Consider the following 14,433-nt stretch of genomic DNA (forward strand, 5'->3'; position numbering starts at 1 on the left):
CTTCTTTGGCGCTGGAGGGGGTAAAGGGAACAAAGCACAGATCTGCAATCCAGGAGAGAAGGGTATCTCAGTGAACAGTGCAAAGCTCCAGATCTAAGCTAGGGGTTCAGGGTCAAAATAAATACTTCACTTAAGGTGGCTTTTTTAGGGCACCGGAATTAAAAGAGAGCAAGAGAGAGAATGAGGTGGAAGGTAAATGTTGGTAATTGCTTCTTTGCCTAAGATTCCCTCCCATTACCAGCCATGTTCTAGTCTTACATCTTGCTGCCTACTCCAATTGATGATGCTACCTTTACCTCAAACTCAACATGTTCAAATCAGATTTCATTTCCCCTCAATCTTTCAGCTATTTCATTACTAGGCATTGCTAGGCATAGTTAGGCATTATGCGGGTGTAAAAATCCTGGTCATTCTTTTTTGATTTCATGTAGTCCTTAATTTTCGTACTTCAGCTTTCTACAACTAAGATCGACTGCCATTTAACAAATACTTACGGAGAGCCTATAACACATCACATACTGTCTGTGTCCTTTACACTGGGGAACAAGACAAAAATATCCATTATCACAGAGCTTATATTCTAGTAGGAAGAAGGAGATAACAGACATAGTAAATAAGTAAATATGAATAAGTAAATAAAGGATTTCAGGAGGTAGTAAATTTACCAAAAAAAAGAAAGGCAGAATCGGATAATAGCAATTTTTTAAAGGGTGGTAAGGGTAAGTCTCATTGAGAAAAAGGTTAACATCTGAGCAAAGATGTGCAAGAGGTGAGGGAGGAGGCTGTGCAGGTACATAGGGAAGAGCATGGAGGCAAAGTGACAGCCATGCAAACAAAGGCCCCACTACCAGCTCCTATGATTTCTTTGAAATGTCATAGAACCACCCTTCTACTCCATTCCTAATGCCTCATCCACTCTAACTTTACCCATCCCACAAAGCAGGAGATCAATTCCTACCACTTCTATAAAGCAGTGCCTGTGGTTGCTATTATTGAATCTGTAATTATCATATTTCCCAACCATCTTATTTCTTGAAAGCAAGTTCACCTCTTTCTATATTTCCCCTTGTGTTGGTCTCTACTAAATATTCGTTAAGATTGAATGAGCTATTTCTTCTACAAAGCTGAAGCTCTTTGCCAACTTAAAAATATGTTTTTTCAAAGATTTTATTTACTTATTTGAGAAAGAGAGAAGGAGAGAGAGAGAGCATGTGCCATGAGAAGCAGGTTCTCCACCAAGCAGGGAATCCAATATCGGACTCTATCTGGAACTCCAGGGTCATAACCTGAGCTGAAGGCAGATGCTTAATCAACTGAGCCATCCAGGCGCCCCTAAAAACACTTTTATTAGCAGGGTGCACCTGGGTGGTTCAGTTGGTTTAGTATGTGCCGTCAGCTCTGGTCATAATCCTGAGGTCCTGGGATGGAGATGGAGCATGGGGCTCCCTGCTCAGTGGGGAGTCTGCTTCTCTCTCTCTCTCTCTCTCTATCCCTCTGCCCGTCCCTGCCACTTGTGCACCATCTCGCTTGCTCTCTCTCAAATAAATAAATAATATCTGCTTTAAAAAAAAACACACAAACTTTTATTAGCTTTGATAAACTACTGAAAAAGACAGAATGATTAAAAAATGGTTTTGTCATATTAAAAAAAAGCATGGACGGGTAGAACAAGCCAAAGTGTTCATGGTGGACAGTGACAGCTTTCTTTTCTCAATTCAGATTTTCAGATACTTTCAGGTCTGTGCTCATGTTACTCTGAAAAGCAAAGAGTTTGCTATGAAAATACATAAATCAATACAACTAATGAGTGATGAACTATCATTAGACTCATCAGAGAGATTCAAATTACCTAAAACTATAATTCTAAGACTACAAGCCTCTGAGTAACTTGGAGTTGTGGAGAGGCAAACTATAGTCAAGACAAGCCAAAGCAAAGGCCCATGGTTAAAAAAAAGAGGAACCCTTCCTGATCAAGTGCCAAAACAAAGACTTTACTGTATGTGGAAGCAACACGATATACAGGAAAGAGTACACCATCCAAAATGCTCAAGCGCAGGTTCCACCATTTATTAACATCATGACCTCAGTTTCCTGGTCTGCAAAATGGAAACTCAGAACCTCTTATTTTGACAAACTTTCATAGATACAAACTAAGTTCCGATCTGAGCAAAAATCCTGTTCATTCTGCCTACCCAAGCAGATGGAGTTAATGGTCATGCACAATCATCTGAACCTCGGTGGTTAGACTATTGTTAGTCTACAGACCTCTATTCTATCTGAAGCAGTATCTTTTTAAATATATATATATTTATGATTAAAAGATGAAAGAATATTAATATCTTTGGATAACATCTAAGAGAGCTGAAAAGAATCTTTGGTTGGAACCAATGTCATCAAACCTACAGTTACCTCTTGAGCACTGGTCACCTGGACTTAGTAACAAACGGACGTTAGAAAAATCTTTTGGAATGGGCACCTGGGTGATGCAGTCAGCTGAGAACTGACTCTGGGTTTTGGTTCAGGTTGTGATCTCCACCCAGGTCATGAGATGGGGAGCCCCATGATGGGCTCCGCACTTAGAGGAGTCTGCTTAGGATTCTCTCCCTCTCCCCCCCCTGCTTGGGCTCTCTCACATGCTCTCTCTCTCTCTCTCTAAAATAAATACATCTTTTAAAAATCCTTTTGGAAGGGGCGCCTGGGTGGTTCAATGGGTTAAGCCCCTGCCTTTGGCTCAGGTCATGCATGGTCTCAGGGTCCTGGAATCAAGTCCCGCGTCCGGCTCTCTGCTCAGCAGGGCATCTGCTTCCCCCGCCCCCTCTGCCTGCTTCTCTGCCTTCTTATGATCTCTTTTTCTCTCTCTCTCTGTGTCAAATAAATAAACAAAACAAACAAACAAATAAATAAATAAATGAAAAATAAAAATTCTCTTGGAAATTACCTGGTACATAAGTAAGAAGATTTTGTGCTATTATACAATTATCACCCAGAGTTGGCTATGAGAATTAAATGACATAGGCAGATAGAATCCTGCCACTTTTTTTTTTAAGATTTATTTATTTGAGAGGAAGCGAGAGCATGAAGCAGGGCAAGTGCAGATAGGGAGGGAGAGAGAATCCCAAGCAGACTCTGCACTGAGCATGGAGCCCTACATGGTGCTCCTGGCTCCATCTCACAACCAGGACATCATGACCTGAGTGAACCCAAACCAAGAGTTGAGGTTTAACCCACTGAGCCACCCAAGCTCCCCTGGCACATTCTTATATGTTCTTTCCAGACTGATAAAATGGTACATGGACCACTGAACCTTCAAGAAATGTCAAAGCAACCTATATCCCCTGCAAGTCATATATTTTTTTTTTTTGAGTTAGGAATCATTCTTTTAATGTGTATTCTCTTGGAATGCCAAAACAACAGAGCAGTTTTACAAAAGGCCAGAGCTGATCTATAAAATTGGACCCATACAAACTGAATCCAGACTTACTCTATTCTTACTCTTCATAATGTTTTTGAAAGTGATTGTCTTAAGGCAAAATCCCTACAAATCAACCAATCATAAGTCCATATCAAAAAAGGTAACCATAAGAAACCTATCTGCATTATCTGAGCCAAAACTGTACAGCTAAAACTGGATCTATTTCAAAGTAGCAACAAACTTAATGTTTATGAATAATGTTTGGATTTGATATTGAGAAAACTCAGTTAAGAAAGGCATTAATTACTTTAAGTATTGGAGCTAGGCTCAGTCAAGATAAACCATAATTTTTAAGAAAGTTTTCTCAAGCCAGTTCTATGGGACAAAGCATGAAAATCACTGAGAAACACGCCAGCATCTGCTCAATTCCAGAAGCAGGAAGCAAAGATGTGACCCAATCACATGATAATAAACCACAGTCCATCTGTTCAGAGAACTTGCATTATGTAAGCCACAACCAAGAAAGAACAGCAAAAGACAGACAGTTTGTTGACATGTGCAGAGGGCTCTGTGGTTTGAAGAAACATGTTCTCACATCAAAAGAGCCATCCATAAAATAATGGCATTTTCAAAACCCATGTCATTAGAAATGAACATATCTGATACACTACAAAGATACTACCTGAATGGTGCGGAGGTTCAGATAAACTGTTTCAACAGGCCTAAAAGAACCTTTCAGCAAAGATCTACACATAAGCAGCCCTTCACAGAGTAACAGATTTATCTCCCTCCCCATTACTTTGTTCATGTCAGTTTCCTATTTAATTTCAACAACAGAGGAGATCATCTAAAATTCTAAACCTAGACCATGTAACTGCAATTACAACCATTTTAATTAAACCCCAGTTTCACCATCTTTTAAACTACTAAAGCCTACTCTTCTCAGTCAATAAACTCTACACCAGGTCTTTTTATCATCAATATAAAAAAGATATTGACCTCCTCTTGAGGACTTTTTAACTACCACCACCACCACCACCCCTCCCCGCCCACAGTCCATCAGAAGTCACTTTTCATAAGTTCTGTGAAATTCAAGATAACTTCACTTAGGTAAGTCACTCCATTAATCCTGCCCTCCCCCTTCCAAATCCTTCATACTTTAAAGAGCACAGATTAGGAATGAGATAATCTAAATTCTTGTTTTAGTTCTGCCTGACCCTGAGAAATTCACCTAACCTCTGATGTTATTTTCTTCCCTTATAAACTGAAGTGACTTAGAATCTTCACCAACTGAATGCTCACCCCTAGTGGGCGGCCCGTAGTATTATTTTCCCTTATTCATCCCACTTAGATTACCTTTTTATTTTGTTTCCAGTCACAGATTACAGAGTTTTCAGAACTGGGGGAAAGAAATAGTGGTTAATACATCCAAACCCTACAGTATAGAATAAGGAACTCAACTCTAAAGAGGAACTTGCCAGCCAGTCAATAAAACTTTTGGTTCTGCCCTGGAGTAGGCCTCAGGACAGCTTACCACTCATCGAATCTCCCTCTCTGCCCACTTGAATTCTAGCTACCCTTCAAAGTCAATTTAAGTCCTGAAGTGTCCAGGAAGCCTCCCCCAATCACATCAGCCTACATTAATCATTTTTCTCTTTGACTGTTGATGCCTTTCTGTAGGGGTGATATTAAAAATATTTAACAACTGGTTCCAAAATGGTACCAACCAATCAGAAAGGATGTCTGATCAATCAAAACACATGTGACCCGGTGGCAATTGCTGCTTGAACATCAGCCCTACCTATTACTGTCAATACAAAATTGCAATCTCAAACTCCAAAACAACTCTCATTTGGTCTTCAAGAGCTCATGAATTAGGAAATGTGGGTACCATTTAGATTTTCTGCATAACTGGAGGTGAAGTTGGGACTAATAATCAAATCTAATAACCAACTGCTCTTTTGTCACATTACACAATTTTCCTATTATTATATACACAGAATGGTCAATTAATATTGCATAAACTGTACTCATGTAAAACAGTATAAATACCAAAGAATGTTCAGTCAAATGAAATTCATTTAATCAACAAGCATGTAAATGGAACAGAATATAAAACACAGTGCTAGGTTCTAAAAGCATAAAGGAAAGAAAAGACATACCTTTGCCCTCTGGGGACCTATAACACATTCACAATTACAGATAAATAACAGCACAAGATGGTAGAAATGAACAACCAAACTGTAACCCTAAGTGCTCTACAGTTCGGGGAAATAAAGAATTCAGGAACTAAACCAGTACATGAAGCCAGAACTGAGAACTTCTCTCCTCATACTCTCAAAAGGGACAAAATTAAGTATGTAGTTAAAAGGGAAAAAGAAAAAGAAAAAAAAATCAGGAGTCAGTGGAAAAACAGAACTGGTTAGAATTGAGGGCTTAGAGTAGTAGCAAGAAGTGAGCTCTTTGGTTGAATACTCAGAGATGGCTCTAATCATAAGTCACAAGTACTTCTCTAAGTGCTGAATACAAATGGAAAATCTTGTAAGCCCTTTGGGAGGATGCCTGAGGAAGATTAGCTTGGCAGTAGCCTATAGAAAAGCCTACATGAGAGAAACTGGAAAGCAACTAAATTTAAGAGTAACAGGCAGGACTAAACTGATGGCTGCATACAAAGAAAGGAAGAGACATTCAAGAGGCACTGATAAAAAGAAGAGTTGGGTTCTAGGCATGTTTTCAAAGAAAAAACTCACATGACAGCAGAAAGGAAATCAGATTCTCAAAATGGATATATGTGTATATATATATACATATATATCTCACAAGGAATATATATGTAGACATAGTACAGTACTCATCTGTGTACTAGGGACAGGGAACTAATTTCCCTAGAGAAATCAATGTTAGAAAGAGGAGAATCTAGGCAAAGAAATACAAAACTGATAGCCAGACAATAAGGAACAACTGCAAGGTCTTAAAAAGGAAGCCAAATTATAAATTTAAAAGTGCATTTGAGTTTCTTCAGAATGTATGAAAGATCAGCATCAACATAACCAACAAGCGTGGGCAGACCAGTTGAGGTAGTCTAGACTTAAGAATTATTACTCACCTGAACCAGCTTTGTATTGTATACATGCCAGTGTAGTCTATAAGCTTCTCCCAAACATGGACTGAGCAATGTTCCTTATATCAATTAAGTCTAAAACTGTTACTTGAATACATGAACGCTTAGTGTGCCAGGCTAAGTGGAAAAGGGTGAACTTAATGCCAATAGGTAACTATTGATTCTCCCACCTGTCCACATATTTACCTTGCCCCCACTCCTTAGACCAGTGTCAAATATCCAGTTTCCTCTAATGTAGGCCCAATATGAAGAGACTCCAGGAATGTGCTAAGAGTCAGAAGGAAGCCAACCTGATTTACATATTTTAAGGGTAAAATTAAAAATTAGATAATAAAGACCAATTGTTCATTAGTGGACTGAATAGAAAGATGGGTTGTGCCAGTCATGTGTGTGCATGTATACACACACACACACACACACACACAGAGTTTGGTTTTTGTTTTGTTTTGTTTTGTTTTGAATTAAAGCACGTAGGTTTTGGAAACACTGAACTCTGGGTCCAAATCCTAACTCTAGTCCCTAGCAGTTGAGTATTTAACCTGTTCCAAATTCAGTTTTCTCATCTATAAATGGGCCAAATGCCACTAACCCTAAGGGTTTTATCATAAGCGTTAGATAATGTACTCTGGTGTACTTTACGGGTCTACATCATAGTAAGCTCTTAACAGACAGCTACTGGCACTCTCATTCTTGAGCTTTTGTTTTTGAAAACATTTGGTATTCAATTTTAGAGACAGAAATGTACTTTCACTGTAATTTAGTTTCTAACACTAAGGATCTATATTTCAGTTTCTAGTATTTTAACCTGGATGTTAACAAAGTTTTTCACTGCTCTTTCCAGGGAGATTGGTTATGACCACGTACCCCATCCTGATTAGTATTTTGGAAAACGGAGCAAACATTCTCACTTGAAAGCCCACTACACAGAGACTACTGATTCAAACCACTGTCACTCAAGAAAAGGAACACTAGCGATATTCCTTCGAGGAAATAAAAGCATTTGATCAATTCACAGAGTCATTTCCATTCAAACATTCCAAACCCCGCAGAGTGAGCAAACGTTCAAGTTTCTACTACGAAAACAATCTGTAGCCTTCTGGTTACTGGATTCACTTCAACACTTCCCAGACGCACGAAAGAAGAAACATTCCGCACATCTTCGTGCCTCCTCCTCCTCACACAAAGCTTCGCGACTCCCCTTCCAAAGCCACCCCTGGCTGGAGAAGCAGCTCCTCTCAGCGGGGTCGGGCCGGCGACCACAGCCAGGGCGGCCCTGTGACCCGGGGGTCTCCATCACACGTCGCCCCCTCCCACCGCTCGGCAGGCTCAGAGTTCCTACCCCGCCCGGGAAGCCTCGGTCGACCCCCAACCCCGCCCCGGGCTCCGGGAGCCCCGGGCACCCTCCCGCTCGGGGGTGGGGGGTGCCCAGACAACGCCACACAGCGCCCCGGCTCCGCCAGGCCCGGCCAGCCACACACCCTCTGGCCTTCGGTCCGCGCCCCCTCGCTCCCCCGAAGGCAGCCCAGTCCTCGGACCGCTCTACCCGACGCCACCTCCCCCAGGGGAGCCGGGAGCAGGGGCCGCCACCGGCCGCCGGGCACATCCACCCGCGCTCAGACACACGCCCCCGCCCCGCCCCGCCCCGCCCGCGCTCCCTGCCCGCGGTTTGCGTGGCGGCCGCCAGGCCAGGCTAGCCCGGCCCCGGGCCGGCGCCGCCACCTGCGCCCCCGGCCCCGCGCCATGTTTGAAGAAAGAGAGGGAGCGAGCCAGAGGCCGGGCCCGGCCCGCGCGCCCCGCAGCCACCCGCCAGCCCCGCCGCGTTGCCGCTCACCCGTCGTCCCCGGGACCACCGTCGCCGCCGCCGCCAGCACGAGGAGGAGCAGCCGGGGACGCGGAGCAGCGGCCGCCGCCTCCATGGTCCCGCCACCACCGCCTGTGGCCCGGTCCGGCCCGGCCGCCGCCTCGCCTCAGCAAGCCTTGCCTCGCCCCACCTCCCGCCGCCGCGGCGGCCTCGCTCCGGCCGTTTGTAACTGCTCGGGGGCTGAGCGTCCATTGGCTGCCGGGCTCCCGCCGGCCCCGCCTCCCAGCCGTCTGCGAGCGGCCGAGCGGGACCCAGCCCGGAGCCCCGCCTACAGGCCCACTGGACAGCCAATCCACAGCCGCGGGCGCCGGCCTCTGGCCACGCCCCCAGACTTCCCCGGGGGCAGTGCTGCCAGACCCCTGCCCCAGCCAGAGCGGCTCCCCGCAAGGAGGAGGCCGGCTAGAGGCAGGGTGTAGCGCGCCCTGGCATGGCCTAGCCTCGGGCCCCGGAGGTCTAGGGTTATGCGAGGGGTGTGTCTGGGTGTGAGTCGCTTTTGGAAAAAGGCTGTGGCCGCTCTAGGCGCTTTTCTTGTAGCCTTCTCCAAGATCGTAAGATCTAGTACTGACCTCAGTCCCACCCGAACCCCATTCACAGCCCTGCACCACCAATCCCCAACACGTTCACTCAGATCCAAGGTATCGCCACGCAGCCTTCAACTTCCACTTCCCAGATCCACGCCTCAACTTTCAACATGCCCCCCAAATCTTTCCTCAGTGCCTTCCCTATACGACTCAGTCTTCTGTTTCCTCCCGCTGTTAGTGTCTAATCCCAACCGAAATCCAGGCCCTGAAAGTCCTGAAATCCTGGCTTCGGACTTCATTCAGATCCTGAGCTCCGACACGCCCCCCAAATAGCCTCTCTCCTTCGGAACAAAGAGCAGACCCAGAACGGGGCTCCAAATCACACTCCTTCCTTCTGACCTCTTCCTAATCCAGGTGGGAAAGGGAAGGACCCCATCCTCACCCCCAAAGGACGAGGACTCCTCTTCTTAGCTCGTAGCACTCCTCCTTTGGCGGAGGGGGAGCAGTCAATACTTTGACTTGCCTCTGACACGCCTGCACAATAATTCTGAGGTGTCACTAGAAACCCAAATAAACTCGGCTACGTTTTCATTCTGAATTCCTAATTTATTGTGAGACGCTCCACCCACCTTCCCTCTGGGACACCAAAATGAGCTCCAGATTTGTAATTCTTCCTGTCAGACTAGTCCTCTTTTCAGACACAAACACAGCCGAGGAGGCTGTTACATAGAACAGAGAACATTTTTCCACAGAACCTTTTAAGGAGAAAATTTTATTTTCTGTGTGATTTGAGCTTGGAATTAAATAAACCTTGGTAGCAGGAATCAAGAGTCACCCTGTAGGATCGATTTGCAAATCACTTCAGCGCGGCTCCTCCGTGAGCACTTGACCTGCCTGCGAAGACTTCCGTCCAGAGCTGTAAGAGGACAGGGTGGGGGTTTTGGAGCTGGGATCTGGGACCTGCCCTATTCCCCTCCTGAGTAGGACTCTTATTTCAACAAGTCCGTTAACCTTTCTGAGTCTCCATGTCCTCATCTATAAAATGGAAATAGTATCTACCTCCCAAGGTCAGTGAGAAGATAAAAGATTTGGGGCTTCTTCTACCCCTCTTTCAAGTTCTATTTCTAGGTCGTTCCTCCAGACACTTCATCCTCTTCCCTGGACGAGTAAGGGTTGGGGGCGGGGAGGGTTGTACACGGAACTGCCTACCTAGGGATGCAGCTACTAACAAAAACATGGCATAGCCTGCTCTCTTGGGCTCTCTTGGTTGCTGGAGGCCATCAGCAGCAAGCTCTCAGCCTGCTCCCTGCCATGGGCCGACCAAGCAGGGAAAGACAGCTTCTGGCTGGTTCCAGTCCCAATCTGCGCTCTCAGTTCCAGTCTTTTCAGAGGAGATGTGGAGGGTTAAGTCCAGGTCTTAGGATACCTGATGTCTGTAGACTGTTTTTCCACTGCTCTAGTCTCAGTGTCTTCCATGAGAGCTCAGGAGATGTTTATTGTATAAATGAATGAATGAATGAATGAATGAGTCTCCTCAGACAAGTGAGGTGTCTGTCCTCTCATCAGATTCTCTTATTAGATTCTTCATCTCTAAAAGGAAATATTGTAGGGGCCCCTGGATGGCTCAGTCAGTTGGGCCTCTGCCTTCGACTCCGGTCATGATCCCAGGGTCCAGAGATCGAGCCCCCCATCGGGCTCCCTGCTCAGCGGAAAGCCTGCTTCTCTCTCCCTCTGCTGCTCCCCCTGCTTGTGCACATGCTCGCTCTCTCTGTGTCAAATAAATAAATATTTTATTTTTTTAAAAAATTAAAAAATAAAATGAAATATTGTACTTACCCCATTTATAAATAAAAGGGATTGAATCACATGTCTTGGACCCCTTAGATGACGTAATGTGTCTGGAACAGTGTCTAGAAAATAGTAAATACATTTTTCTAAAGAACATAGTAAATATTTAGTTAACGCCATTTCCTTTGCCAAGGCTCTGTTTGATTCTAATCAGCATTCATGTTCGGTTAACCTGTGCCTTTGCCTTACAGAGCCTCAGTTAATCAGTGTTGGGTTATCTTCTATGACACACTTCCAGTTCCTTAACATTTTCCATGGAATTGAGTGTCTTCGTTAGAACACTGAAGAACAGGAAGGAGAAACAGACTATTTTTAAATTTTATTTTCCTGATATTAGGAAGAAATTTCCATGAGCCATGGATCCACAAATAAACTACATTGGAATGGAACAATAAATTATAAGTTTAAAATCATAGTTCTCAAACTTTAAAACGTCTCCAAATTAATGGGGAACTTTTTTAAAAATGCAGATTCCCGGGTGTGAGCCCTAGAGAGTCTGCATCAGTTCATCTGAAGGAGGTCCAGGACTTTGTATATGGAACAGAGGCCCCGGGTGATTCTGAGGCTGGTGTCAACAGGCCACACTTGGAAAGACAGTGGTTTAGAAAGTGTTACCTTGAAATTCAGTAAATAAAAATGCATGTACTTATTTTACCTTTTTTTAAAAAATATTATTTTATTTATTTATTTGACAGAGATCACAAGTAGGCAGAGAGGCAGAGAGAGAGGAGGAAGCAGGCTCTCTGCCGAGCAGAGAGCCCGATGTGGGGCTCGATCCCAGGACCCTGAGATCATGACCTGAGCTGAAGGCAGAGGCTTAACCCACTGAGCCACCCAGGCACCCCTTATTTTACCTTTTGAGAAAGGGAGGGCAATGGAAAAAAGCCTCTGGCTTTGGAGGCCTAGCTGAATTTCGGCTCTACCATTTACTAGATGTAAGATCTGTGCATGCCACTTGATTTCTCTGAGATTTCACATCCCCCAGTGTGAAATTGGATAATGACACTGACTCGTATATTTGTTGTAAGGTATAAATGAGCTATGCACATGAAAAATCTATCATAAATATGAATTCCTTTCACAGTCTCTATGGCTCTGGAAAAGGCTTTTTTACTCTGTCTTGGTTTGATGGAGAAGAAACTGAGGACCAGCCCCCAGCAAGTCAGCTTCAGAGCCAGGACTAAGAAACTCTCCCTCCAGTGCTTTGTCCTATGCACAATGCTACTTCTCAGTCCTTATGCCAAGCACATTGTTTTCTTTTCCTTTTGGATTATTCCCTCAGGTAAAATGTTTTCTCCTAAATGGAGAGCAGACACGGTTAGTTGCCTAAACTATATTCATTCCTACATTCATTCACTTTATGAACAGAATCCTCATTTCCTTTGGGAAAGCCATTCACCTAGCTAAAAATCTTAATTTCCCAGGCATCTGCACCTAGATATGACCATGCGACAGAGTTCTAGACAGTGAAATATAAGAAGTCTACGAGGAAGAGCTTATCTGGAACATACTGTTTTCCTTATAAAGACTCATCACATTCTCACCTTCTTTCCATCTGGAACAAAGCTGCAACGCCTGGAAGTACAGCAGCCATTTTGTGAGCATAAGGATGGTGTCCATAACACCATCTACACCATCATTCCTAGAAAAACTAGGAATGAATAGAGTAGATAACTAGGAGTGGAGAGAGTCTGGGTCCTTGATAAATTCCTTGAGCAACCGTACCAGCTCTAAATGCTTACCACTGATGTTCATATTATACGAGAAAAATAAACGTCTCCTTTTTTTAACCTTAAAACACTTTAATTCTGGTCAATGCTATCTATTATATATTTTTATTTCTGTCTTATTTTTTAGCCTTCAAGCTAGTATTGATTTATACCATTATTATCTATTGCTAACCCCTAGGCTCCTAACTAAATAACAAATCACCTCAAAACTTAGTGGCCTAGAATAATAACCATATATTATTTCTCATGAGACTGTGGGTAGGCTGGGCTGTTTTTCTTGGTCTAGGCCAATTTAAATTGATCTCAGCTGAGCTCACATATGAGTCTGCTATCAGGTGGCAGGTCATCTGGGAACCAAGCAGATCTATAATGGTCTAGCTCAGCTCCTTTATGTGGTTTTTCTCTAACAGGCTAGCCTGGGTTTGTTAACATGACAGTTCAGGGATCCAAGATAATGAAAGGCAGTTTACAATGGGCACATCATTTCTGCCACCTCCCATTGCTTTGGGAATGAATTAGGCCAAACCCAAATTCAAAAGAAATAGATTCCACCCCTTGATAAAAGGAACTGCAAAATCACATTGCAAAGGGGTGTAGATATCAGGAGAGATGCAAGTGTGGCCATTTTTTGCAAACACTTTTTACCACTTTTTCTGATCTTCATTTTTTTTTTATCCCTAGACTTTCCATCTCAAATCACTTTAATTCCGCCTGAAGTACATCCTTTCAATTTCCCCTTAACGAAAGCTAACTGGTAGCAAACAATTTTAGTTTTTGTTTGATAGAGATGACTACATTTAACCCTTATTTTTGGACAGTGTGTTTTTTTCCACTGGCTACAGAATTGTAGATTGGCAATTGTTTTTTCTCAACAACTAAAGCGACCATTTCACTGTCTCTGGTTTCCATTGTAGTTCATGAGAAATCAAGTCCACTTCTTCTTTGTAGGTAATTGGTCTTTTTTGTTTACTTTTTTTTAATGGACTTTATTTTTTATAAATAAAAATGTTTATAAATGTTATAAATAACAAATAAAATATTCATTTTTTAGTTTCACAGCAAAATTGAGCATAAATTACATAGAGTTCCCATATATTCCCTGTCTCTACCCAGGCACAGCATGCCCCACTGTAAATATCCCCCATCAGCGTGGTCCATTTATTATAATCAATGAATCCTGCACTGCACGTTATTACCCAAAATCCATAACTTACTTTAGACTTCACTCTTTGTGTTGTATATTCTATGGGTTTTAACAAATGTTTAATGATGTGTATCCACTACTCCAGTATCACACAGTAGTTTCACTGCCCTAAAAATCCTCTGTGCCCAGCCTCCTCCCCCTCTCTCCCCCTAATCCTTGGCACCCACCGATTTTTTTGCTGTCACCATGATTTTGCCTTTTCCAGAATGTCATATAGTCAAAATCATACTGTAGCCTTTTAAGATTGGCTTCTTTCACTTAGTAATATGCATTTAAGTTTCCTCTCTATCTTTCCATGGCTTGATGGTTCATTTCTTTTTAGCGCTGAATAATATTCCGTTACATAGATTCACTAGAGTTTCTTTATCCATTCACCCCCTGAAGGATATCTTGGTTGCTTCCAAGTTTGGGCAATTATGGATGAAATGCTATAAACATCCCTGTGCAGGTTTTCGTGTGGACATAAGTTTTCAACTCATTTGGGTAAATACCAAGGAGCATGATTGCTGGATCATATGAAAAGAGTATGTTTAGCTTTGTAGGAAACTGCCAAACTAGCTTCCAAAGCGGCTGTACCATTTTGCATTCCCACTAGCAGCGAAAGAGAGTCCTGTTGCTCCCTATCTGGCTGCTTTTATTTTATTGAATTTTTCATCTCTGGAAGTTTCGTTTGGTTCTTTTAAAAATCTTCTTTCCTCCTCTCATTATGTCTTTATATCCCTAAACATATGAGGCA

At 43.2% G+C, this 14,433-nt stretch overlaps 1 protein-coding gene across 2 annotated transcripts in view; it reads right to left on the reverse strand.

Annotated features, from left to right (window-relative positions):
- TGFBR1 (transforming growth factor beta receptor 1) overlaps nucleotides 1-8,541 on the reverse strand; it is a 56,031-nt gene extending 47,490 nt beyond the window's left edge. For both annotated transcript variants that reach the window (XM_059411205.1, XM_059411204.1), the window contains exon 1: nucleotides 8,365-8,541. In XM_059411205.1, the coding sequence (XP_059267188.1) occupies nucleotides 8,365-8,449 (85 nt within the window). In that variant the 5' untranslated portion in view covers nucleotides 8,450-8,541. The remainder of the gene's footprint in view (nucleotides 1-8,364) is intronic.
- Between the last annotated feature and the right edge of the window lie 5,892 nt (nucleotides 8,542-14,433).

This window comes from Mustela nigripes, chromosome 9 (genome assembly GCF_022355385.1).
Source record: "Mustela nigripes isolate SB6536 chromosome 9, MUSNIG.SB6536, whole genome shotgun sequence".
Classification (NCBI taxonomy): domain Eukaryota; kingdom Metazoa; phylum Chordata; class Mammalia; order Carnivora; family Mustelidae; genus Mustela; species Mustela nigripes.